This window comes from Neofelis nebulosa, chromosome X (assembly GCF_028018385.1).
Source record: "Neofelis nebulosa isolate mNeoNeb1 chromosome X, mNeoNeb1.pri, whole genome shotgun sequence".
NCBI lineage: Eukaryota > Metazoa > Chordata > Mammalia > Carnivora > Felidae > Neofelis > Neofelis nebulosa.
In genome coordinates, this window is record NC_080800.1 from 58,829,278 (window position 1) to 58,856,307 (window position 27,030).

At 39.5% G+C, this 27,030-nt stretch overlaps 2 protein-coding genes across 8 annotated transcripts in view; one reads left to right on the forward strand and one right to left on the reverse strand.

Moving 5' to 3' along the window:
- Window positions 1–6,614, reverse strand: part of PDZD11 (PDZ domain containing 11) — a 32,851-nt gene extending 26,237 nt beyond the window's left edge. For 3 of the 7 annotated variants that reach the window (XR_009257303.1, XM_058714451.1, XM_058714452.1), the window contains exons 1-6: window positions 6,491–6,614; window positions 5,642–5,741; window positions 5,109–5,192; window positions 4,780–4,836; window positions 4,386–4,484; window positions 3,632–3,692 (exon numbers count right to left, since the gene is read on the reverse strand). Coding sequence is in view for 6 of the 7 variants with exons in the window: in XM_058714451.1 (XP_058570434.1) it covers window positions 3,632–3,692; window positions 4,386–4,484; window positions 4,780–4,836; window positions 5,109–5,192; window positions 5,642–5,728 (388 nt within the window). In the remaining variant the exon portion in view is untranslated. Of the gene's footprint in view, window positions 1–2,928; window positions 3,473–3,631; window positions 3,693–4,385; window positions 4,485–4,779; window positions 4,837–5,108; window positions 5,193–5,641; window positions 5,742–6,490 lie in introns of those variants that run through there. The other 4 variants (XM_058714456.1, XM_058714453.1, XM_058714455.1 and 1 more) reach the window with 2 other exon arrangements.
- A 491-nt stretch (window positions 6,615–7,105) lies between these two features.
- KIF4A (kinesin family member 4A) overlaps window positions 7,106–27,030 on the forward strand; it is a 120,918-nt gene continuing 100,993 nt past the window's right edge. The window contains exons 1-6 of the mRNA XM_058714432.1: window positions 7,106–7,229; window positions 7,344–7,458; window positions 11,325–11,515; window positions 12,863–12,955; window positions 15,992–16,158; window positions 16,398–16,492. Coding sequence (XP_058570415.1) covers window positions 7,110–7,229; window positions 7,344–7,458; window positions 11,325–11,515; window positions 12,863–12,955; window positions 15,992–16,158; window positions 16,398–16,492 — 781 coding nt within the window. The 5' untranslated portion in view covers window positions 7,106–7,109. The remainder of the gene's footprint in view (window positions 7,230–7,343; window positions 7,459–11,324; window positions 11,516–12,862; window positions 12,956–15,991; window positions 16,159–16,397; window positions 16,493–27,030) is intronic.

The window sequence follows — 27,030 nt, forward strand, 5'->3', positions numbered from 1 at the left end:
TAGTGGGTAACATTGATCTGAACAACAAAAGGTAAGGTATAACTACAACTTCTGGCACACCTAGGGTTCCATCTCTATGGGGAGGGTCTACTGTGCTGTACTGACATGGAAGGAGTTACCAGTTTCAGGGACCAGAAAGATGATGGGTTAAAGGCTTCTATGGTTCCTGTCCTGGGGAGGCATCATTATACCTCAGAAGGATCTATCCGTATCCACTTTGAGTTACCACTTACTGCTATCTGGTCCCTTACACCAGTTCTCATTTGTCCAGACAAATCTCTGCAGACAATGGGAAGGAAAAATCCAGAGACCTCAATGGGATGTTTGACACCAGTGCCAAAACTGGTCACAACGTAAAATATGTAATACCCATTTCCCTTTATAATCCTTCTGTTGCACTCTTAGCTCTAGCTAACCCCCCCTCCCCACCCCCCCACTGGGGTTGGTATAAGGGTCATTTTCCCATCATGCAGTACAAAGGCCTGGGATTGTCTCTGAACCTGGACTTTCACACACACACACATAGCTATTCTAGCACATGGCTTCTGCCCTTCTATCTAGAATTCATTTCCACTGAAGGAAGAGGAGTATCCTTTCTCCAAGCTTTGCTGGGACAGGAAGTAGAAAGCAGAGAAGGCAAACCCTTTGCTGAGTTGATGGCCAAGCCTGACTATTTAAGGGAAAATGGGACTAACCAAAAGTAGCTCCCTGGTTTGCCTTCAAGCAACAGACATAAGATCAGAATTCCTCTTCTGGGTCTCCTAGCAGCTTCCCTGAGAATAGTTGAGATTTGACCCCAGTCACATTACTCTTACCTTAACACACACCTCAGTGGTTGAAATCCAACTGGAGCCCTCCATGGAGTCAGGCATCAAAATCTATTGCTCCTTTTCATAACTTAGTCTCTGCCTAATTTGATTAATTTATTGCATTTGGGCTTCCCAGTAATCCATCCCCGCCCCTCAAACTTACAGTTTAAATACCTGGATACTTACTAAGCTTTCATACAATTCCTGAACTTAGGAGCACAACAAACCGTGAATGGTGCCTTGGTGGCTCAGTCAGTTGAGCGTCCTACTCTTGATTTTAGCTATGGTCATGATCCCAGTGTTATGGGATCAAGCCCCACATGAGGCTCCACGCTGAGCATGAAGCCTGCTTGGCATTCTCTCTCTCTTCCTCTCTCCCATTTCCCCCGCTCATGCTCTCTCTTTCTCTAAAATAAAATTAAAAACAAAACAAAACAAAACAAAACAAAACAAAACAAAACCCCTGAAAATGCGATCATTCTTTCTTGACTGCCTCTTGCAGCTATGGGGTGGAAAGTTCTTGCAGGGCCCAGGAACCCCACCTTACTTTCTCTTACTGCTCAAAGATATCTATAGGGGATGCAGGTCTACAACAGCTGGGATACCTCAAAGCCCAATACAGTTCATTCCCCACTGTTTTCTTATCTACACCCTCAATAAATGACTGGTCCTTTTGCCTTAGCCTGTTATTGCTCATGTCTTCTCCACACTATACCTGTACCTTTACAATGCAACTACATCATGCTGGTGTACCAACAAAGAACCATTCCAAGTATCTCAAAGTGAGAACCAATTTAGGGCAGAGGCTTTTTGCCTCTTAGGCTCATGGCACCTTGCTGGGACTTTTTAGCACGTTTACCACACTTAGATGAGTTGTCTTAAAACCTGTTCACCACAGAGGCACCTGGGTGGCTCAGTTGGTTAAGCGTCCGACTTCAGCTCAGGTCATTTTCTCACCGCTGGTGAGTTTGAGCCCCGTGTCGGGCTCTGCACTGACAGCTCAGAGCCTGGAGCCTGCTTCCAGTTCTGTGTCTCCTTCTCTCTCTGCCCCTCTCCCACTCATGCTCTGTCTCTTTCTCTCAAAAATAAATAAACGGTAAAAAAAAAAAAAACGTTCACCAGAGGGAGAGTCAGGGAGAGTCTTGGACCTCAACATTCAGTAGACTCACTCAGCCAATATGCCTTTGTGCAAGTATCTGAGCCTCCAGTTTTTCGGATGGCCACTGGGGGGCAGCACAGCAAACAGGAGCATAGAATAGGAGTGGGATTTCGGAGGAAGCAGACAGCTAATAATTCTACCTTCAGTTCTACTCATTAGAATGTTGCTACTTGACAATAGCGCATAGTAAAGCTGAGATGGGATTTATAGAACAAGCCAGAAACTCCTCATAGAGATATACTATTTAGGACTGTTTCCCATATTTGAAGATTTAAAAATTCAGATTTCCAAGTTCCACCTCAGATCAACAAAATCACTCCCAAGGGAAGGGCCTGGAAATACATAATTAAGCTTCCCAAGCTTCTTTCAAGGGAAATTTGGGACTTTCATTATGGGGTACTTCACCCCATATCTCATTAGAAAACTTTCTTCTGAATGGGTATTTTAAACATGCCAACGGAAATGGTATAAGGTGTGGCCTGGAATCTCTAACAACGGACTGGCAACAAAGAACATGGCAGGTTATTTGGGGGCTGGAGTAAAGAAGACAAGGAGGTCAACAGTACCATTCTACCTACAAGGTAGAAATTGGGAACCAATTTCTTACTGCTGTCCCTGAAAGCAATGCATCCAAACCTCCCCCTTCATTTGTGTACCAGATCCAAGAATCTGGGGAAGGAGAAGATAATGACATTAATACCATCCCAGCAGAGAAACGTCCAAAGCTCATGAGGGAAGGGGCGCTGCTTCCTCCAGTACCCCTAACCCTATACCATTCCTCAGTTACACTGAAGGTAAGGTTTCCGGGCCTCCCTAATGGACTGGCCAGATAGAGATGGTTGTGAAGTAGGTATAGTGTTGCTGTTACTTGCACTGGCTTTCCTCTCTTTGGAAGAACTTTTGTTTTGGACTCAACAGCATTGCAAACCCAGTCAGTATCATCCAAAAGTCAAACCAGCATTTCCTCAGCATTGCCTTTTACTTTTTTTTGGCAGAGGATGGGGCAGGGGGAACAGTCCCAGGGAGTCTCCAGAGTGTATGAGACTGGTAGTGCAAGGATGGGATGAGATGGCCAGGTAGATAGGGTGGAAGGCCCCCGAGATTCATTTTTCTTTTGGTTTCTATATGCTAATGAAAACGATATGACTTATGCATAATTGTCTCGCACATGGTATTCAATAAATGTCAGTTGCCTTTTCTAGCGGGATTCTCCACAGGCTATACCTAGGTATCATCATCCTTCTTTCAGGGAATGAAGCTTATCTAGAACACTAGGGAACAAAAACTGCAGTACAGTTTGGGTAATGCAGATGGCTAGCTGGTTTGGGGCAGGGCGTCATTGTGTCCCCATCCTCCCCACTCTGCTCTGCTAGGGTGGGGCCAAGACTAGAGTTTCCCAAGAGGCTTCCCTGAGGCCTAGTCAGCTTATCCTAGAAGATTCAATGTGGAGGGCTATGGGCTGCAACTCTCTAGTGCACAGTCCTCTCTTTTTGGCGATGATAATCTGAGGAAAAGAAGAAAGGAAAGGAAGGAACGAGTAGGTTATTTATAGGCCTGAGCTCCCAAGTCCCCTTCCCCAACTTGTGGAGCCTTTAGTAATCAGTATTTAAAGAGTTTCTACCCAGGGCCCTGCCAGGTAAGTAAAAAAGAGAGTGGCACTTACTGTAAGGAAAGAAGCGGACACGCATGCTGATTTCGCGGGCTGTCTTCAGGATCTCAACAGCCTGGAAGGAACACAGCAGCTTGTACAAATGAAGAGATATGACTCAGGACAGTATCATAACAGGAGAAAGTTGGCCACTCCAACCTTCTGGGTCACTAATAGCTGCTTCTTCCTAGTATACTTCATCAGCAGAGATTCCTTCCTTTTTTAAAATTTTTTTTTTAACATTTATTTATTTTTGAGACAGAGAGAGACAGAGCATGAACGGGGGAGGGTCAGAGAGAGGGAGACACAGAATCTGAAACAGGCTCCAGGCTCTGAGCCGTCAGCACAGAGCCCGACGCGGGGCTCGAACCCACGGACCGCGAGATCATGACCTGAGCCGAAGTCGGCCGCTTAACCGACTGAGCCACCCAGGCGCCCCGATTCCTTCCTTTTTTAAAAGTTTATTTATTTTAAAAGAAAGCGTGAGTAGGAGATGGAGGGGGAGAGAGAGAGAGAGAGAGAGAGAGAGAGAGAGAGAGAGAAGAATCCCAAGCAGGCTCCACACTGTCCGCACAGAGCCCAACACAGGGCTCAAACTCACGAACCGCGATATCACGACCCATGCTGAAGTCGGATGCTTAACCGACTGAGCCACCCAGGCACCCCAGCAGAGCTTCCTTCTGATCAAGTTACAGATCAGTCTAATCCTGTCTAACCTTCCTACCGGGGATGGCTTCTTGCCTCACCACAGCACAAATGCTGTGCTCACCTTGCTGTGCTCAATATCTTGGAAATCCACATCATTCACAGCTAGGACTTGGTCCCCTTCCTGAAGTCCTGCTCGATGTGCATCAGAGTCAGGAATTACCTGTTTGTTGGTAAGGAGAGAATATGTAAGATTGAGATGACATCATTTCAAAGGCTGTAATTAAAATTAAGTGCTCTTCAAATGTAAGGTGCTATTGTTTTTGTGTGTGTGACAGTGTAAGGAAACAGAGGGTTTGCTGGGTGAGAAGTTTTAAATGGGAAAGGGTGTCCCCATTATGCCCCTCTGTAAGTCTACTGAATCATCCTTCTCCCAGGCTTTAGGACATCAGGATTCTGCATTCTGATAACTTTAACAAAGGGAAGTAGCAATATGGTCGCTTACCAGGCACACATACCTTGGAGATAAAGATGCCTAGCTGGGAGGCCTTTCCTCCTCGGATATTAAATCCCAACTGCAAGGGCACAAAAAGGGGAGGTGACTCAATATAGACCACAAACACAAAAACATCTAATAGCGTAACTATACATGATAGCTTGGCTTACGTGTTCCTTCCTCAGAGAGAAGTCGAAGTTGTGGAAGTGGTATCTCAGATTTTCTGCCCATTAGAAAGTTTCCTTACCTCCCTACCAGATTTACCATCCATCTCCTCAACCACTGTCAACTTCTGGGCCTGGTACAGACAGAGCTAGCCTGGAATAAGACTCAACTGTTCCTTAAGCTCACCTGAGCTCCAGGGGGCTTCTTCAGTGTGACGATTCGGGGAAGAAACTGGGTCAACTCATTGTTGTAGTCTGGGTGGTATACCCTCTGCAAGACATAGCAACCACAGAAATCTAACTACCAGCCTTAGATTTTACACTCACCTTCATCTTGGATATAAATGTATCACCCTGAAGTCAGAAAAAGGTGTGGTCATGGACTCAGTTTTAAGTAGAACAGATAACACTGTCCAAATGGGTAGATGGATAGCACGGGGAAATGTCAACAGCCCAGTAGCTCCCCATATCTTTACCTTGACAAGATAGAAACTAAGGCTCTGAATTTCCAGAATTCTCTGGTGTGAATGAACTGTGACAGGACAATAACATAAGAAGTCCCCAATGGGCCCAGTTGCTCAGAATCCAACTTCTGGGTCCCCTGGCTACAACAAAGGCTAGAATTCACTCTCCACTGAGCTTTTTTCTAACCCCACCATCCTACCTTTCATATATCATCCCATGCCCAAAGGGATAAACCCCCTACTCAAGCATTCCCACCTCATGAGGAGGAATCCATGCTGGGGGATTCTCATAAGCAGGCAGGAAAACCACCGGGTAGTCATCATAAGGAATCCGGCTGTCCATCTCCAGCAAAGCCCTGAATGGAAGGAAGGGTGACTCAAAGCTGATAAAAACGGTTCAAAAAACAGGGGCGCTTGGGTGTCTCAGTCAATTAAGCTTCCCACTTTGGCTCAGATCACGACCTCATGGTTTGAGTTCGAGCCCCGCGTTGGGCTCTGTGCTGACAGCTCAGAGCCTGGAGCCTGCTTCGGATTCTGTGTCTCCCTCTCTCTGTCTCTGCTCCTCCCCCGCTTGTGCTCTCTCTCGTTCTCAGAAATGAATAAACATTAAAAAAAAAAGGTTCAAAAAGCAGTCCAGCAAGCTCCAGAAAACAACCCCAATCCGTCCCAAGGCTGTTGGTCTATGCACTCAGCCCACTTCTAGGTGATAAAGATTGAGAGAGAGAAGGAAGAAAAAAGATGGAAGAAAACTTTTAACTTTGCTTAAGATCTGGATGCCAAGCAACCGGTTAGGTAATCCATAGAGATGATCTCCTTTCTCACAACAATACTGCAAATAAATGTTACCATCTTCATTCTAGAGAACAGGAAATCGGGAGCATCTAAAAAGATCTGTCTATTCTGGGAGTCCAAGGGAGGGCTGACTCCAACTGTCCACAGGGGCTCGGGGCAGGGCACCGCTCCCACATTCCCTACATGTGATCAGTAATGGTGGGGGTCCCCAGATCGAGCCTTCCTTCACCACCAGCCACCTTCCAGGTCTCCGCCCCGCATCCTGCCTGAGTCCCACGTACACGACGCGCAAATGCCGTACCACTTCACCCACCCGCAGGCCTCCGGCACTTCAGCCTCCGCTCGCCGCCAATTCACTCTGGAAGCCGGAAGCGGATGCTCAGATGGGTCGGAAAGGGCGGGTTCAGGGTGCGGCGCGCAGGCCCGCCCCTTCCCAAAGCGTCTTCCTGCGCGCGCCGACGTGTGTGCTGTGACCGCAAGTTGTCTGTGCTTCGATTGGCTGGCGTCTCAGGGACCGATTTGAAACTTGGCGGTTAAAGCTCCGGCTGAGATAGGGCGGCGGGAGATCGGGGAAGGGACGTTCAGTTCGGTGAGTGAAGGGGCACACCTTAGCTCAGGATCTGCCTTTCCTGGTACCGTGGGGCTTTGGTTCTTTGTCGTCATCTCCGCCGGGGGCTTTCCTTTTCATTTCAGACTCTACTTCGCTCTCTTCAGAGTGTCGGGCTGACGGGCTGCCCTGTCTGAGGGACAGTGACTTTCCTGAGGCAGCGATCCCCCCTGGGATGGGGAGGCTGCCGCCGCTACTGCTGAGTTCCGTAACCAATCCATCCCACCCTCCGAGGAGGACCGGAACTCCCACCCCTCTTGACCTACCAAAATTCATCAGCAAGTGTCTTCTTTTCTCCCCTCAGAGACGGTGCTGCGGTAGGATCATGAAGGAAGAGGTGAAGGGAATTCCAGTAAGAGTGGCATTACGATGTCGCCCTCTGGTCCCCAAAGAGATTAGTGAGGGCTGCCAGATGTGCCTTTCCTTCGTACCCGGGGAGCCACAGGTGCGTAGGCGAGTCCTGGGCTGGCCTCTGAACAGCTGGGGCCAAATGGCAGTGAGGAGCGTGGTCTTGCCTTTCATTTTTTTTTTCTTACTCCTTGTTCTTTGCCTTCTCTAGGTGGTGGTTGGTACTGACAAATCCTTTACCTACGATTTTGTGTTTGACCCCTCTACTGAACAGGAAGAAGTCTTCAATACAGCAGTAGCACCACTCATAAAAGGCGTATTTAAAGGTGAGGCTATGTAATTCTTCTACTCTTTCTCGAGCGTGTATTATGTCAGGCACTGTGCCTTGGTGCTGCAAATGTAGGAACAAATGAAACATGAGCCCTGCCTTCAAAAAGCCCACAGCCTAGGAACTAACCCAGTGTCATTTGTGAAAGTCTGTACGCTTGAAAGTAGTTTGATACTGTATTTGTTGTAGGTGGTTCTGCTCATCTTTGCCTTGTATATACATTTTTTGTTTGTTTGTCCTGGAACTCCATTAGATTCTAAGTTCTTTTATGGGTGCTGAAGATGATCGGTATACCAACCTACTTAAGGCCCAGGTACTGCAAAGCCTGTTGAGGGATTCAGAGAAAGATCATATAGCTTCCAGGCCCTGGAGGAGTTCAAAGTCCAGGAGTAGGGGTGGAAGTGGATGACTACATACATAATTTTAAATACATAAAAAATTTTAACCTTTTTGCACTTACCTTTAAGAAAAGACACTTTATTTTATTTTAATGTTTATTTACATTTGAATTTTGAGAGAGAGCACAAGTCGGGGAGGGGCAGAGAGAGGCACACACACACAGAATCCAAAGCAGGCTCCAGGCTCTGAGCTGTCAGCACAGAGCCTGATGTGGGGCTTGAACTCACCAACTGTGAGATCATGACCTGAGTGGAAGTCGGACGCTTAACCCAGTGAGCCACCCAGGCACTCCTAAGAAAAGACATTTTAAAAGTTAAAAATGCACAATAGACTCAATCCTCCTATAGAAGTAGCACTGTATTCAAAGTGGTATGATAATCTAAAGGATGGCACTAATATTGCCGGGGGATTAAGGGTGAATTTCACAACACAGGGAATCTTTGAGATAGGTCTTGAATGATGAGTAGAATCCTTAGGTGAAGAAGGATATTTTCTAAAGCCCCCGAATACTCTGACCAGTTAATAATCTTTATTAAAGAAGCTAAGGCTTTAGTGTTGTTGAAGACCATAGCAGGGTTCTAAAGAAGGGAGCAATGTCTGAGAGGTGTCTAATTATTGTTATTCTTTTTTTAATGTTTATTTTTGAGAGAGAGAGAGTGAGTAGGGGAGAGGCAGAGAGAGAGGGATGGAGGATCCGAAGTGGGCTCTGTGCTGACAGCAGCAATCCCATTATGGGGCTCAAACTCAAGAACGGTGAGATCATGACCTGAGCCAAAAGGACACTCAACCGACCGAGCCACCCAGGCACCCCTAATTATTGTTATTTTAGTACAGAGGTTATTCAGGATTCAAAGCAGAGATCTACGTAGAAGTAGAAGCATGGCACACCAGTCCCTTAAAGATGAAAGGCATGTTTGTACATCACCTAGTCTTACTTTGTATCCAAAGAAAAATACTTTCCAGCAATATCTGTAAGTGAACTTACACCATCTATTTAAAATTCTTTTAAATAGGGATAGGGAACTCACTAACTCGCAATAGGGGGTCCTATTGGTTGGATTTTGGACAACTCTAATTGGGTTAGATTATATTGAGATGAAATTTGCTTCCCTATAATTTCCAGTGATGTTAGTTCATCCCTCTAGGTAAGTAGAAGCCTTCTTACAGGCAACAGCTATTCACGTGTTTTTTTTTCCCCACTTTTTTAAATGATGTTATAGCTCAGGACACACTGAACACTGTTTTACATTTTTTCAATATTAAATCAGGGCCACCTGAGTGGCTTAGTTGGCTGAGCATTGGACTTTTGATTTCAGCTCAGGTCATGACCTTGTGGCTTGTGAGTTCAAGACCTGAGTTGGGCTCTGCACTGTCAGTGCAGAGCCTGCTTGGGATTCTCTGTATCCCTCCCGCTCTGCCCCTCCCCTGCGCGCGCTCTCTCTCTCTCTCTGTCTCTCTCAAAATAAGTTAATAAACTTAAAAAATTTTTTTAAAATATTAAAGCAATAATCTCAAACTTATAGAAATGTTGCAAAAACAGCATAAAGAACTTTTTTTCCTCTATCGTTTGAGATGAATTGTTGACCTGATGCACCCTGAATGTGTATGTATATTGGCTACAATCAAGGGCTTCCTCCTACATAACTACAATATAAAGATCAAAATCATGAAATAAGCATTGCTGTATTACTACCATCTAGTCCTCACACTTCTTTCAAGTTTCACCAATTGTCCCAATAATGTCCTCTAGAGTAAAAGGATCTCATTTAAAAGCACTTATTGTATATAGTTGTACTGCCTCCGTATAGTCTGTTTCATTTTAAAGTTTTTCCAGTCTTTTTTTGAAGATCACAGGCCAGTAATTTTGTAAACTGTTTATCAGTTTTGGTGTGTCTGCTGTTATGATTAGATTCAGGTTGCATATCTTCAGTAGGAATATCACAGAAGTGGTGCTGTATTCTTTCCTTTGAATCTTATCAAGCAGCACATGATGACTTATTTCATTACTGCTGATGTTCATTTTGATCATTTGATTACAGTGTTGTCTGCGAGGCCTCTCCACTATAAAGTTAAACTTTTTCCTATTTACACATTTGGAAGACAATTATATGATTCTATCTACGTCTTCTAATTAACCATCCCTCCTTTCCTTTAGTTATTCCAGAAACAATATGGTTCCCAGGCCCTTCATCATCTGGTCATCTTCCTCAGAATGTACCTTCACGGTTTAGTAAAAGCACTATAGTTCTACTTTTATCTTAACTTGGGAAACTATAAGAATCAAATTATAGTCTTTAGAGGCAATATAAAGTAGGTAGCGATTCTAATATGTATATGTTTGATTAACATTGCTCTCAGTTGCAAAGGCAAAGCCAATATTTTTTCACTCAGCTCAGTGACATCCTCTTCTACTCTGAATTCCGAATACCAGAGAGCCCTGAATATTTTGGAAAAAGTACTGAAACTTGGTTTCCCCAGTTACTACTATATACACATATCTGTGGTATTGTAGATGATTACGGAATGTTATGTTTTTGCCCTGTAGTTGTGCCAGTTGACACTAGCTATTTATTACAGTGGAAATCTTGATTTAACATCTTATGATCTTTCAGAATATCAAGGTCTTCATTTAGACGTACAAGTTCTTTTAAAAAGAAAAAAAAAGGCCAAGAACCTATATCACATTAAATCATACTTAAATGATGACATGTCTATAAGGAGCCTGATAATATGGTCCAGATGCACTGAGAGTTTAAATAGGGAGTGAATGCTTTCATTGGTTGTAAAAAATCTACTTTGTTGCCTTTTCAGATGAAGACTGGTAATCAAAAACATATATGTTGGAATTCCTTCTATTTATGCAACTTCTAAGACTTTCATTTAATTCCCATAATTTAGAATTGCTAGAAGTAGAATTATAAAGCTCTGAATGGCTTTTTGACAGTGACTGGGCCACCTTTATTACCTCATTCATATCTTTAAATGTTTTACTTCTTTGGGGTACTTGGGTGGCTCAGTCGGTTAAGTGTCCAACTTCGGTTCAGGTCATGATCTCATGGTTCATGAGTTCAAGCCCCACATCAGGCTCTGTGCTGACAGCTAAGAGCCTGGAGCCTGCTTCAGATTCTGTCCCCCTCTTTCTCTGCCCCTCCCCTGCTCGCTTGCTCTCGCTCTCTCAAAAATAACATTTAAATAACTAACTAAATAAATGTTTTACTTCCTAGCTTTTAAGGGCCACAAAGAGGGGCACATATTCTGGAGTTGGTATTTTTTTCTTAGCTTATTTGGACTAATGCAAAATCATGGCACCCATCTAAGTTTTCTGTATGTCTGCTAGTCCTAAGAGACCCTTGTCTTAAGAGAGCAGTCTCAATTTTGTTGCAAATAATTGCTGAAAGAAGTTGAGTATATTGATTGGTTGAAAATATTTAAACACCACTATGTGTGTGACTTCTGTTTTGCCAGGATACAATGCAACCGTCCTGGCCTATGGGCAAACTGGCTCTGGAAAAACCTATTCAATGGGAGGTGCATACACTGCAGAGCAAGAGAATGAACCAACAGTTGGGGTTATTCCTAGGGTAATACAATTGCTCTTCAAAGAAATTGATAAAAAGAGTGACATCGAATTTACTCTGAAAGTATCATACTTGGAGGTAAATGATTTATCTTTAATTATACAGAATTCAAATGTAACTTGGGTGGAAAAAATAAATCCAAATCATGTTTTTCCTGGCATGACTCAAATTAGTAAATTGCATTTTTAGTAAATTACATTTTAATAAATTGATAGAGAAAATTTACTGGCTCAGTTGGATCTGGCTCCCACCCAGTTCTTTTCTTGTCAGAAGAGTCTGTTTAATCTGATTGTTAGAGGAGTTGGCATTGCCATATAAAAAGATAATAGAAATTCTTTAATTCCAATTTGGCTTCCACTGCTGATTCCCTGTAGAGTATGCAGAGAAATATCTGATTTCCCTTTATTATTTTGAAGCCTAAGTGATAATGCTTCTAGTTTCAGGAAGGATGTTATAAAAAGTGGGTGAAGTATTGAGCTGTGTGTGTGATAATAGAATGTGTTTATTCAACAGATAGTTATTAAATACCAACTGTGTTACAGGACCTGTTCTAGGTACTTAGGATATATCAATGAACAAAATATAAAAATCCCTACCCTTGCGGGGTTTTCATTCTAGTGAATATCACTATACAAGTAGATGGGCCAGTTATATCTAACCTATGACATCAAACCTATGTTTAAGAAATTTGTGGCTTCTGGGAAACTAGTTGGTTAGTTCCCTAGTAGTGATATCTTTAATAAGCAATAATTAAACTCACATAATTTAAGCATGCAATTATATATTGTATGTGAATACTTCATCCTGGAGTTGAATCTTAATATGTATAGGAGGTGTGGAGTTGGAAGATGGGGAGTTAAACATCATTAAGATTAGCTTTCTTGGATATCTTGATTAACCCAGTTGTGGTCAAGGTAATCAAATGTAAAAATTACTTAAGAACTTCCTATGTTAAATAGTAGCGACAGCCATAATAGCAAACAAATATGGTGCTTACTATCTGCTAAACACTGTTCTAAGTTCTTAGAGTTCTGGTTGTTGAAATATTGGTGGCTTCTTCTCCTGTTTGTTTTTCATTTCCCCCCTCCAATAAGGACCCTTTACTTACATTTTAACAATCAGGAAGGTGATACTGTCATGCCACCATCAAAGAACTGAATTTGGGCACCCATGTAACTTTTCATTGTGTCCAGTATTCCCAAGAAACTGTCGTAAGAGCAGTCTCAATTTTGTTACAACTAATATGTGAATTCATTCTTGTAAGTATCAAATGGTTACATGTAGAATTAAAGTCCTTTTCTTTATTATAAGAATAAAATGTTGTAAAATGTTTTTAATACAGGAAGTCACAAAGAATTTTAAAAGTCACCCAAGATTACCACTATTAACATCTTGTGTTTGCCACTTTATTTTTAACAATACCAGATTTACAACGAAGAAATCTTGGATCTTCTATGCCCGTCTCGTGAGAAAGCCTCTCAAATAAATATACGGGAAGATCCTAAGGAAGGCATAAAGGTGTGTTTGTCTCTCATTTAATGTTACTGAAAAATGTTGGCCACCACTAACATTTACATCTCTTTTATTTGCCACTGTGGTTTTAAATGACTACTGACATCTCAGTCTTTCGGGTTTTGTGGGATCTTAATTCCCTTTGTTAATCTAGAATTCCTAAATGGGAGCTCTTGTGGGGAAGGAAGTTTTATCGTCTTCCTGTTACCTATTTCTCATTTTTATTTAAATTCTTTAATATATTGTGCAGTACTGGTTTCAGGAATAGTATTTGGTGATTCATCATTTACATATAACACCCAGTGCCCTCCTTAATACCTATCACTCATTTAGCCCAATCCCCCCATTCCACTCCCCTAATAAAATAAGATAAAAACAGGGAGGGAGGCAAACCATAAGATACTCTTAAATACAGAGAACAAACTGAGGGTTATCTTCCTGTTACCTCTTGAAGGAATGTTAATATCAATCAATTAAATATTTATTATTTACAGAGTCCTAAGACCAGGCTATTTATTTAGTACAGTAACCACTAGCCACAAATGGCTATTTAAACTTAAATGAACTAAAATATAATGAAATTTAAAATTGAGTCCCTTCGTCACACCAGCCACATATCAAGTGCCCACTAGCTATATGTGGCTGGTGGCTACTGTAGGACAGCACAGATATAGAACATAACCATGGTCACAGAAAATTTGTTGGGACAGCACTGTAACAGACATTGTGCTAGGCAGTGGGATGATATTTAAAAAGGAAAAAGGGTGAATAATATAAAAGAATTTAAAATCCATAAGTACCAAAGGAAGAAGAGATCACTTACATGAGAGGCTTCTGTCATATGGTTTAGATGCGGGATGAGGAGCTGAACAGAAAATTCAAGGCAAGGTTGGGAGTTCAGTATACGGGAGTGGACCAAATCCAGAAGCTAGAATCAAAAACATGCACAGCTTGGATCTAGCTCCAGCTTGAGTATTCAGGGGGTGGAGAATCCAAGGCTGGAAGTGGATGAGTCTATATAACTTGGGAAAAATTGGTAAAATAGTATCTTACCCATCTTCTTTTCCTTCCTCTCTTCCCTGCATGGAAAGTTGAAGGTTTAGGGTACAGGTACATGAGGAGCAGCTGTGCTTATGATTTTTTTTCTTCTGGTCATTAGCCAGGTATTAAAGCAAGGCTTGAAAGGTCAGACTTATTTGAAAGCCTGAAAAATTTGGAATACAGGGAGACAATTTGGATAGTGGGGATACAAAACCTGGGCAAAATGTGTGCTATTGCCAGAAAGAATATTGGTACTGAGCCAGGTTTTGGCCCATTTCCAAGATCTTTTATATGCATGCCAAGGCAGGAATTAAATCCCAAGCATTATTTGAGGTAAAATTTTCAGTACAAAGAAGTGTGAGTATCTGACTTAAAGTAGAGTGGGTAAGAACAAGTTTGTAAACACTCTTCAAATGGTATGGATGGAATATAAGTAGAGAAAAGAAGTAAGGGTATTCTTGTAGCAAGGAGTAGCTTAAGCAGGAAAACAGGAAATATACTCTTGGGGATAATAAGACTACACCGGTCTGTCTGGATTAGAGGATTTGAGTTGAGAATTAATAGATGTGTTAGGACCAGATTATGAAGCCAGGCTAAAGCATCATGTGTTCCATCCCTGTGAACAGTTTATAAATGAGATTGCTATGGCCACTTTTGCCAAGATTTTGTCTTATGTGTGTATCTCTCCAGCTATGTTAGCTCCTGAAGTTTAAGAGTGTCTTAAAAATCTCCTTGGGAGCACCTGGGTGGCTCGGTTGGGCAGCAGACTCTTGATTTCGGCTCAGGTCATGATCTTGTGGTTTGCTGTCGGTGCGGAGCCTTCTTGGGATTCTCTCTCTCCCTCTCTCTCTGCCCCTATACCACTCATGTATGCGCACGTGCTCTCTCTTTCTCTCTCTCTCTCAAAATAAATACATACACTTCAAAGAAAAATCTCCTTGGATCCTCATTATTTAGCGCAGAACTTAGAAATTTGGTGACATTTTAGGAAGCAGGATTTTAGGGAGACTGAACAGAAGTAGACTGAAAAGGAGACAGACTAGGAAGACAGATGAGGAAGGCCAGTTGGAGAAACTTTGCCTTATTCTTCACGCATGAAGTAAGATTCGCCTGGACTAGGCAAGTAGATGTGGAAAGGAAAAGGAAGTGATGGATGCAAAAGAAGAATGACTAGGAGCTGGTGATAGATGAGACAGGGAGAAATGGGAGGCAAAGAATTGAAGGTGAATCTGAGGTTTTGAGAACAGAGATACTGCTAGAAGTGGAGAAGTAGTGGAGAGAATCACTGTTGGTGGAAGGAAGATGAGTTTGGTTTACAATTCACTGTTTTCAAAGTGTAAAAGGCAGGTAATTTGAAATGAAAGACTAGAAATTAGGGCCACAGATGCAGATTTGGGAGCCATGGAGTAATAAAATAATAGCATATTTGGGCTAGAAGGGACATTATAATCATCTAGGGCAATCTTCAGAGACTCCAAGAGATTTTAACTTGTACAAATTCTCTCAGGTGGATATGTACCAAGCCTAGGACTCTGTTTTCCTGCTATTTCCCCTAGTGAAAATGAAGTATAAAACAGGTCAGAGGTATACGAAGGATCATAGGGTCACATGGAGAAAGTAGTAAAGAGAAATACCATAACTATTTGTGTTGCCCTTCTTGGGGCCAAAGCTTACCTTCACTTGGGGGTTCTCCAGAAGGCACCTATTCATTGCTTTATCCTAAAATCTAGAGATCTCTTCTAGCTCCAATATTGTCTGGTACCCTTGTTTTGGAAGTCCCTAGGGGAGATTAGAGACCTTGGTTTGCAGTGATCACAGAGTTGCTAGTCAAACAGTTCTCATTACCACAGCTGTTCTATTTATTGAGGTTCTATTGGAACACGAAAGCATTATTTTTTTAAACTACCAATCCCTGTATCTCTGATGAAGTATTTAAAGTAGAATCTAAAATAAGTAAATAAAGTTGAATCTTAAGGAAATTTTTTTCTTTCTCTGAATTAGATTGTGGGACTCACCGAGAAGACTGTTTTAGTTGCTCTGGATACCGTTTCCTGTTTGGAACAGGGTAACAACTGTAGGACTGTGGCCTCCACAGCTATGAACTCCCAGTCATCCCGATCTCATGCCATCTTTACAATCTCCGTCGAACAAAGAAAGAAAAGCGACAAGTAAGTTACAGTTACAGCTTCAAGAGTCAACATTTTTAACTTAGTTCAACTGAAGTTGAGTATTAAGTTGCTTCTTTGGCTGATTGACAATTCCTCGGAGATCAGTACTCTGAGTACTGGTAACCAGTGGAGCCATTTGGGCTGACTTGGAAGAACATGAGAGCCAGCAGGTCAGCTTTGACACTCAGCTGCCTTCAAGCTCACGTACCATTCTCATTGGTGTCTTCTTGTCATCACAGGAATAGCAGTTTTCGTTCCAAATTGCATCTTGTAGACCTTGCCGGATCAGAAAGACAGAAGAAAACCAAGGCTGAAGGAGACCGTCTAAAAGAGGGTGAGAGAAATTAAGGCCACAGTTGTAGATGAAAATTTGCAGTACTTTTACTGTGTTGTTGCTGCCTTGACTGAAGTATTTCAGGTCGTATTCTAAAGGTAGCTGCAATTCAGGTTTGAGGCTGATTTCAGAAATAGTGAAACATTGTTTCTTTCCCTTACACTCATTTTCTAATGTAGGGATGAGATTTGGATCTGGCCCTGGGTTTGATTTCATCTGGTCCAGGCAAGTTTTAGTTTTTGTTCTGTTTTACCCCCCAACTACTTATGATTAAAATCAGTATCCTGATTCTGTCATCTGAAGCATTCACTGTCCTTCTCAGACACTGTCACTTATAAACCTCATCAGCATGGTTTCCAGATGTTCATTTAAGTTGTTGGATATACACAATGAAGCTCCTAAGGCTGAAAGAACCCCGTGGTGTATGCTATTAGACAAAGTTGTCTAGCATGATAGTGGCCTGGTAATCTGCATGCTTTGGGAATGATCTTTCAAATGATTATTAATCTAGGTAACAAAAATTAACAACCAGCTCCTATTTCTCAGTGTTGTACCTAAGGATCTCATAAAAGATTTTGCCAAATGCCTTGCCACAGTTCAGGTATACTATGTCTGCCATATTTCTCATAGCTACCAGTTCAGTAACAGTACAAAAAAGAAATAGGGGCGCCCGGATGGCTCAGTCAGTTGAGCATCTGACTCTTGGTTTCGGCTCAGGTCATGATCTCAGGGTTGTGAGATTGAGCCCTGTGTTGGACTCTACACTTAGCTTGGGATTCTCACTCTTTTCCTCTGTCCCTCTCCCCACACTCACACGTGCTCTCTAAAAAATTTTCAAAAAAAAAAAAAAAAAAGAAAGAAGGATTAGATTAAATTGATTTTGTGAATTCAAGCTGGCTTCTAGCATTTATTCTTCTGTTCCTAAGTTCTTGCAAGCCATCCCTGTAATATTCTGTCCCATAATAATCTAGAAGACTTACATCAAACTTACTGGTCTATAATTTATAGAATTAACTTATACCTCTTTTTTTTTTTTTTTTCGAAAATTGAAATTGCATCTGTCCAGTCTTCTGGGATGTCTTTCTCTGTGCTTCCTCAAAGATCATTGACATAGCTTCAGCATTCTTATTTGAAATTACTCTCATTTTTCTTGGTAATAATTCCTCTGGCCCAAGATATTTGAACTCATGTTAAAGTAGTTCAGTTCTCACTTACTACCCCTTTACTCATATTGGGCTTCAGTTTCCTCCGGGGAACTGAGGATGCAGAAGCAAAAATAGTAATTGAGGAATTTTACCTCTGTCATATATCATTATTATACTGCTGGCACAGGGCAGAGACCTATTTCTTCCTCATTCAGCTTTTTGTTCTGAATGTATTTGAAAGTGCCCTTTTTGTTCTGTGTTTGCACTGTGAGATTTAGCCTTCTTAATACTATTTTTAAAGGTTCTTCTGCCTCTGTCTTTTTTTAGGTTTACAGTTCTGAGTTTTTTTAACAGCTTTATTGAGATCTAATTCACATACCATAAAAATCACTCATGTAAACTGTACATTTCGGTAGATTTTAGTATATTCACAGAGTTGTGCAACCATCACCACAATCTAATTTTAGAACATTATTATCAACCTCAAAAAGAGACTCCATACCAATTAGCAGTCACTCCCCATTCCCACCCCCTTCTCTAGCCCTAGGCAACCATAACCTGTATTTCGTATAAATATAGTCATAGAATATGTGGTCTTTTGGGAGTGGCTTGCTTCACTTAACATAAGATTTTTAAGGGTCATCCATACTTCATTCACTTTGATTGCAGAATCATATTCTGGTGTATGGATATACAACATTTTGTTTGTATCAGTTGCATCCAATTTGGCTATTTTGAATATTGCTCTCTGAGCATCTGTATATAAGTTTTTGTGTAGACAAATGGGTTTTTTGGGGTTTTTTTGTTTTTGTTTTTTAGATTTTTTTAGAGAGAGAGTGAGAGAGCACGAGTGGGGGGAGCGGGAGAGGGGGAGAGAAAGGGAGAATCCCAAGCAGGTTCCATGCCAGCATGGAGCCCAACATGGGACTTGATGACCCAAGCCAAAATCAAGAGTCAGACATCCAACTGATCAAACTACCCAGGCGCCCCAGTGTAGACAAATGTTTTAATTTCCGTTTAGGTATATACCAAAGTGTGTAATAGCTGGGTCGTATGGTAACTTTTTAAATTTATTTTTTTTAATTAAAATGTAATTAATATACCATAAAATTCACCCTTTAAACTGTACAATTCAGTAATTTTTATATATTCACAAAGTTGTGTAACCATCACCACAGTAAGTTTTAGAACATTTTCATCACCCCAAAAAGAAAACCCACACGCATTAGCAGTCATTTCCTATTTTTTCCCAACCTCCCCCCACTCCCACCCTGCCTGTCTATGATTAATACTCTTTCTGTCTCTACAGATTTGCCTATTCAGGACATTTCATACACATATGATCATACAATATATGGTCTTTGTGACTGGCTTCTTTCACTTAACAGTGTTTTCAAGGCTCATCCATGTTGTGTAACATGTATCACTACTTCATTGCTTTTTATTGCCGAACAATATTCTATTACATGAGTATATTAATACTATTATTAATTATTAATACATATTCACATATATATTTATCCATTGATAGACATTTGGGTTGTTTCCACTTTTGTTTTTTATGAATAATGCTGCGATGAGCATTGGTGTACAAGTTCTCAAGTGGGTGTATGTTTTCATTTCTCTTCGGTCTATACCTAAGAGTGGAATTGCTGGATCATATGATAACTCTGTGTTTAACTTTTTGAAGAACTGCCAGACTGTTTTTCACAGGAACTATACCACTTTAACTTTCTTAGGATTGTTATTTTTAGAAATCTAATTCTAGTTCTAAAAATAGGATTCTAATTCTTTCATATTCTTTTATTATTTTTTTGTTTTTTTATTTTATTTATACTTCTCCCCCCATTCTTTTCTTTTTAATTTTTTATTTTTGAGAGAGAGAGGATGCAAGTGATCAAGGAACAGAGAGGGAGAGAGACAGAATCCCAGGAGGGGAAGAGAGAGGGAGAGAGAGAGAAGCGGGGCTCACCAGACATGGGGCTCAAGCTCACCTGACGCAGGACTCAAGCTCACCAACTGTGAGATCATGACCTCAGCTGAAGTTGGTTGCTTAAACGACTAAGCCACCCAGGAGCCCCTATTATTTCTTTAATTGTAGCCATCCTAGTGCGTGTGAAGTGATAACTCATTGTGGTTTTGGTTTGCATTTCCTCAGTGGCTAATGATGTTGAGCATTGTTTCATGTGCTTATCAGCAATTTATATATCTTTTTAGAACAATGTTCATTCAGATTCTTAGCCCATTTTTTAATTGGGGTATTTATCTCTTTATGGTTGAGTTATGTGTGTTCTTTATACTAAGCCCTTATCAGTTTATGAATGCTCTGGATACTAACCCCTTATCAGATACATGCTTTGCAAATGTTTTCTCCCATTCTCTGGGTTATGTTTTCACTTACTGATGGTATCCTTTGAAGCACACAATTTAAAAAAACTTGATGACATCCATTCATCTACTTTTTCTCTTGTTGTGTGTTTGGTGTCATATCTTTAAAAAATGCCTAATCCAAGGTCACAAAGATTTATGCTTGTTTTCTTCTAGGAGTTTTATGGTTTTAGATGCTGTATTTAAGTCTTTGATCCATTTTGAGTTAATTTTTGTATATGGTGTGAAGTGGCAGTCCAAACTTCAGTCTTTTTGCATGTAGATATTCAATTATCCCTGCATCATTTGTTGAAAAGACTATTCTTTCCCGTGGAACTGTCTTGGCATCATTGTCAAGAACAACTGGCATCTCAATTCTATTCCATTGATCTGTATGTCTATCCTTATGCCAGTACTATACTATCTTGATTACTGTAGCTTTGTAGTAAGTTTTGAAATCAGGAAGTGTGAGTGCTTCAACTTTGTTCTTTTTCAAGATTGTTTTGGCTATTCTGGGTCCCTTGCATTTCCATATGAATGTTAGGATCAGCTTGTCACTTTCTGCAAAGAAGGCAGCCGGGATTTTCATAGGGATTGTGTTGAATCTGTAGATCAATTTAGGAAGTATTGCCATCTTAATATTAAGTCTTTCAATTCACAAACCTCAAATGGCTTTCCATTCATTTAGATCTTAAATATCCTTCAATACTTTTTTTAACTTTCAGAGTATAAGTTTTACACTTGTTAAACTTATTCCTAAATATTTTGTTCTTTTCAATGCTGTTGTAAATGGAATTTCATTTTCAAATTGTTTATTGAGCTTTGTATAGTGATCTTGTATCTGCAACCTTGCTGAATTTGTTAGTTCTAATAGGTCTTTAATGGATTCTTTAGGATTTCTATATACAAGTTCATGTCATCTGTGAACAGAGATAATTTTACTTCTTCCTTGCTGGTCTGGATGCCTTTATTTCCTTTTCTTGCCTCACTGTCCTGGCTAGAACCTCTAGGACAATGTTGGATAGAAGTGGTGAGAATGGATATTGTTGTCTTGTTCCTGATTTTAGGGGAAAAGCACTCAGTCTTTTACTATTAAGTATGACGTTAGCTGTGGGTTTTTCTTTTCTCTTTATAATTTTTTTAATGTTTATTTATTTTTGAGAGAGAGAGAGAAAGAGCGAGCACATGTGCGAGCAGGGGAGAGGCAGAGAGAGAGGGAGACACAGAATCGGAAACAGGCTCCATGCTCTGAGCTGTCAGCACAGAGCCTGGAGTAGGGTTTGAACCCATGAGCCACAAGATCATAACCTGAGCTGAAGTCGGATGCTTAACTGACTGAGCCACCCAGGCACCCCAGCCGTGGGTTTTTCATAGATGCCCCTACCTGGATGAGGAATTTCTGTCTATATCTAGTTTGTTGAGTGTTTTTATCATGAGTTTGTCAAATGATTTTTCATCATCTATTGGCATGATCATATTATTTTGTTCATTATTCTGTTGATATGGTTTATTGCATTAAATGATTTTTGGATGTTAAACCAATCTTGTTTTCCTAGAATAAACCTAACTTGTTGCTTTAGTATATTTAGTGACTTTCTTGGACTAATTCTGTAATTCCCAGTAGTATACAGTCACAGAAGGTTAGTAGTTGGTCAATGATTGGTCTCAGATTTCCTTAAATGCCTTGAACTATAACTTTTCCAGCATTTGCCTAGGGCTCTGTATTAGGTGTTGGGGCTTGTCCCTAACACTCAGACTTGTTACAACTCTATCTTAGTCACTTCTTGAACTGGGCCTCAAAGTCAGCCAGGGGTACAAGATAAGGGCTTTTTAGGTATTTCCTGCCATTTTTAGGTCTTTCCTGAGCATGCACATAGCTTTCTAGATCTCCAGAAATATATCCTAGCTTTTTAAAGCCCCCTGTGGACACTTCATTCCCCAGATCTTCCTTTTAAGTTTTCAAGCAGGCTCTTATTTAAAACTGTGGCTATTAAGTTTGGTGTGTATTGTCACCAGATATTTTTCTGTACATAAGTGTGCATATACATGTAGTAATATATTTGTTATATGCCTTTACAGTTTTTAGTATTGCTAAGTTAATTTTGTTTGAATTACACAAGTAATGTATGGATAAATTCCTAGTATAAAAACACAAGCAACGCAGATGAAGAGAAAAGCCCCCCTTGATCTACCTCCCAATCCTAATCTAGGAATAACCACTTTCACCTGCCTGGTTTTTTAATTGGTGTTTCCCTGTTGTTTTTAAAGACAAATACTATCATACTGCATATATTATTTTTCAACTTCCTTTTGTCTCTTAATAAGATATCTTTGAAATCTTTTTGTATCACTATATAAATCTGCCTCATTTTTAGAACTGCTATATAGAATTCTACACTGTTCAAAGTCTACCATGTTTATTTAACTATTCCTGTTTTGAATGACATTTAGGTTGTCCAGTTTCTAGCTATTGCAAAATGACACCTCAGTCGATAGCAATATATATGATATATACTTGAGAGTATTCTCTAGATTATATACTGGGAAGAGGAATTGCTAGGGTGAAGGACATACACATTTGAGATTTTCTTTTTTTTTAATTTTTTTTTAACGTTTATTCGTTTTTGAGACAGAGAGAGACAGAGCATGAATGGGGGAAGGTCAGAGAGACAGGGAGACACAGAATCTGAAACAGGCTCCAGGCTCTGAGCTGTCAGCACAGAGCCCGACGCAGGGCTCGAACTCACGAGCCGTGAGATCATGACCTGAGCCAAAGTCAGACGCTCAACTGACTGAGCCACCCAGGCACCCCGAGATTTTCAATACTGCTAAATATTGTTCTCCAAAATATCTGTCCCAGTATGCATGCTATCTATACTATATGAGGATGTTTCCCTGTACTGTTGACAGTATTCATATCATTGATCTTTTTATTTTTGTCCATCTTGAACATTGCATGTTATTTTTAAAAATTTGTATTTCCCCCAATGACTTGTGAAATTGAACATTTTTTTCATGTTATTGGCCATTTCTCTTTCCATTTCTGTGAATTGCCTGTTCATACCCTTTGATTACTTTTCTTCTTTCAGGTTATATTTCTCTTGTTGACTTTAGAAGTTGTTTATATATTCCAGATATTAATAACTTGTTGCATATATATTACATATATTTTTCTCAGTCTCATTTTTTAACTTTGTAATCTTTTCATTCATGTTTTCCCAATTTTGTTTTCCTAATTTTTTCTTGAGGTAAAATTTATATACAATAAAATGCACATATTTTAAATGTTCAGTTTGTTGAGTTTTGATAGTTGTGTATGCACTTGTGTAACTATCATTCCCTTGTACCCTTTCTCAGTCAACCCACCCTACCCATTTTCCACCTTAAGCAACCACTTTCTTTCTGACTTCTGTCACCATAGATTAATTTTGCATGTTCTTAGACTTCATATTAATGGAATCATATCATTTTTATTTGCCTGGCTGCTTTTATTTACCATAATGTGGTTAGTTGTGGGCGTTTTTGGAGATTCGTCCATGTTCTTGCTTTGATTAATGATGTGTTCCTCTGTGTTGCTGAGTAGTATTCCATTATATAATTATACCACTATTTGTCTTTCCATTCTCCTTTAGATGGAAATTTGGGTCATTCCCAGTTGTTAGCTATTATGAATAAGGCTGCCTTGAGCATTCATGTGCAGGTCTTTTTGTTAATATATGTTTTCATTTCTCTTGGGTAAATACCTAGGAGTGGAAGAGGTAGATGTATGCTTAACGGTATAAGAAAATGCCTAATGGTTCTCAAACAGTTTGTACCATTTCTAACAGTTTGTATCATTTCAGCAACATATGAGAGTTCCAGTTCATCACAGTCTTAGAAACATTAGTGTGAGTGTCAACTGGCATCTCATCATGGTTCTAATTTGCATTTCAAAGATGACAATGTTGAGCCTCTTTTCATGTACTTACTGTCTATTTATGTATCTTATCTTTTGAAGTGTCCTTCAAGTCTTTTACCCATTTTAACAAATTGAGTTATTCATCGTTTTATTGATGATTTGTGAGAGTTCTTTATATATTTTGGATTCAAATGTCAGATAGTGTATATTACAAATATTCTTTTATAATCTGTGGCTTGTCTGTGTTTTTAATGATATCTTTGAGCAGAAATTTTAATTTTTGTGAAGTACGGTTTCTCATTTCTTTTCATTAATGCTTAGAAAAGCTCTAAAAGCTTTTAGCATAAAAGCTTGTGTCCTGTCCACGAAATCTTTGCCTGCCCAGAGTCATGAAGATAATCTCCCATGTTTTCTACTTGAAGCTTTATAGTTTTAACTTTTACATTAGTTTTGTAATCTATCTTTAATTAGTTTTTGGTTATAAAGTGAGATAGGGGTTGATCATTCCCCTGACCCCACATGGATATCTGGTTGTTCTAGCATCATTTATTAAAAAGAAGTCCCTTTACCCACTGATTTGATATGGTATCTTGATATGTTGGGTTGAAGATATGTGTGTAGGTGTATTTCTGGACTCCATTCTGCCCTATTAGTATATGTTTATTCTTAAGCCCTTTAATAGATATAGTTTATAGTGTATTTTAATCTCTGGGAGGGCAAGTTTCTCCTTACTGTTGTTTTATCAGAACCAGTTTGATTATTTTCTCTTCCAGATGAGTTTTAGAATCAGGCTGCCAAGTTCTATGAAAAATTCACAAATTTCATAAATTCTGAATTCAATTTATAGATTAACTTGAGGAGAATTGTGCCTACTCCTCCAGCAGCATGATCTCTGCATTTTTATTCAAGTCTTCTTTTATGTCTTTCAGTGAGCTTTTATAGTTTTCTTAATATAATTCTTACACCACCTACCTTGGTAGGCATATTCTGGAGTATTATAGTTTGTGTTGCTATTTTGAATATCCCTTCTTCTATTTTATTTTTTAATCCCGTCTAGGAAAAGTATTAATTTTCAAATTTTGATTCTGTATCTTAACACATTGCTGAATTGCTTTCTTAGTTTCTCATTATTTGGCAGTTGCGTTTCTTGGGTTCCTCGGTAGGTATTCATATTATTTTCAAGTAGACACTTTGGCCTCTTCCTAACGTACTTTATTTCTTATTTCAGTACAAGATTGAATAGTACTAGTGATAGTAGCCATTCTAATTTTTTTATTTTTTTTACTCTAGCCGGGATATTGCCAGTGTTTCACCTTTAATTATCAGTACAGCTCTGGCAGCTATCCTTTGTCAAGTTAAGGAAGTAACTTTTCATTCCTAGTTTGCTAAGAATTACATATTTTTAAAATAAGAAATGAGTATTGAGTTTATCATTGGGAATTAATGATCATGTAGTTTTTCTTCTTTTAACCTATTGTTAGAATGAATTGTAAAAATAACTTTTCTATCAGTGAATCGTCCCCAATTGAACATGATAAGTTATTCTTCCTGTACATTACTGGGTTTCATGTACTAATTTTCAATTTAGGGCATTTACACATATGTTCCTATGAGAGAGTAGCCTGTAACTTTTTTTTTATATGTGTGCTCCTTTTGTCCAGTTTTGGTTTGAAGGTTTTGCCAACTGTATAAAATTAGTTGGGAAACTTTTGATTTTTTTTCTGTGGTCTGGTACAGTTTAAATAACATGGGAATTATCTTTGAAGTTTTCTTGAATAATTAGATTTTCTATATCTGGAGCCAATGTTGATCATTTATATTTTCTTAGAAAACTATTCACTTCGTCTAGATTGTCAAATTTATTGGCATAATTTTGCATATGGATTTACTTTATAGTTTTAATCTCTATATCTGTAATTATGTCTCTCCTTTTAGTTCATTTGTTTATGTATTTTCTCTTTTTTTCTATCACATTTGACAAATTTGTTAATTAACTGTCCTTTTTTCTGTGTTTTTTTTTTTTGCTCTCTATTAATGACTTCTTCCTCAGTTGTTTTATTTTGTTTGTTATATTTTTTGTATTGCTTCCTGAGTTGAAAGCTTAGTTCTTTTTTTTCTTTTTTTTAAGCTTTTAGAGAAGTCAGCATGGTATAATGAATACCCCATGTACCTGTCCTACAGTTCCAACAATTGCTAATTTATGACCAGTCTTGTTTTACCTGTATCCTGACTACTTTCTCCCACTGATATTATTTTGAAGCAAATCCCAGATATATTTTTTTATTAATTTCAGTTTGTATCTGAAAAAATAAGAACTTTTAAGAATATAATCACCTAAAAATTAATAATAATTCCTTAATATCATTAAATATCTTGTCAGTGTTCAAATTTCCAATAGTCTCATTAATTCTGTTTATTTGGGGCCACCTGGGTGGCTCAGTTGGTTAAGCATCCAACTCTGGCTCAGGTCGTGATCTCACAGTTCGTGGGTTCAAGCCCTGCGTGGGGCTGTGTGCAGACATGCTCAATGTCTGGAGCCTGCTTCCGATTCTATGTCTTCCTCTCTCTCTGCCCTCCCCTGCTCGCGCTCTGTCTCTCTCTCGAAAATAAAATAAAACATTTAAAAAATTCTGTTTATTTGGATCAAGATCTAAGCAAAGTCCACACATTGATCTTACTTGATAGGTTTTTTAAGTCTCTTTTAATCTGTGAATATCGCCTCCATCTCTCCTTACCCCTCAATTTCCTGGAATATTTATTGAAGAAATCAGGTTGTCTTATAGAATTTCTCATAGTCTGAATTCTGCTGATTGCATCCCATGTAGTTTTAATATGTTTCTCTTTCCTTTATATTTCCTACGAATTGGTAGCTAGATCTAGAGCCTAAGTGACATTCAGGATAGATTTTTTTCTTTTTTTCCTTTTATGTATACCATTTGATTATCTCTCTTTTGGTAGCATAGTTCACTTGTTTTCAATTGTTCTCTAAAAAGATACATTTAAAACTATACATTTTCCTCTAAGTACCACTTGGATATGGTCTTATAATTTTGAGAAATAGTCCTCTATTAATTTCTAAGTTAGATGATCATACTGCCTTTTTAATTTTTCCTTTAACCTAAGAATTA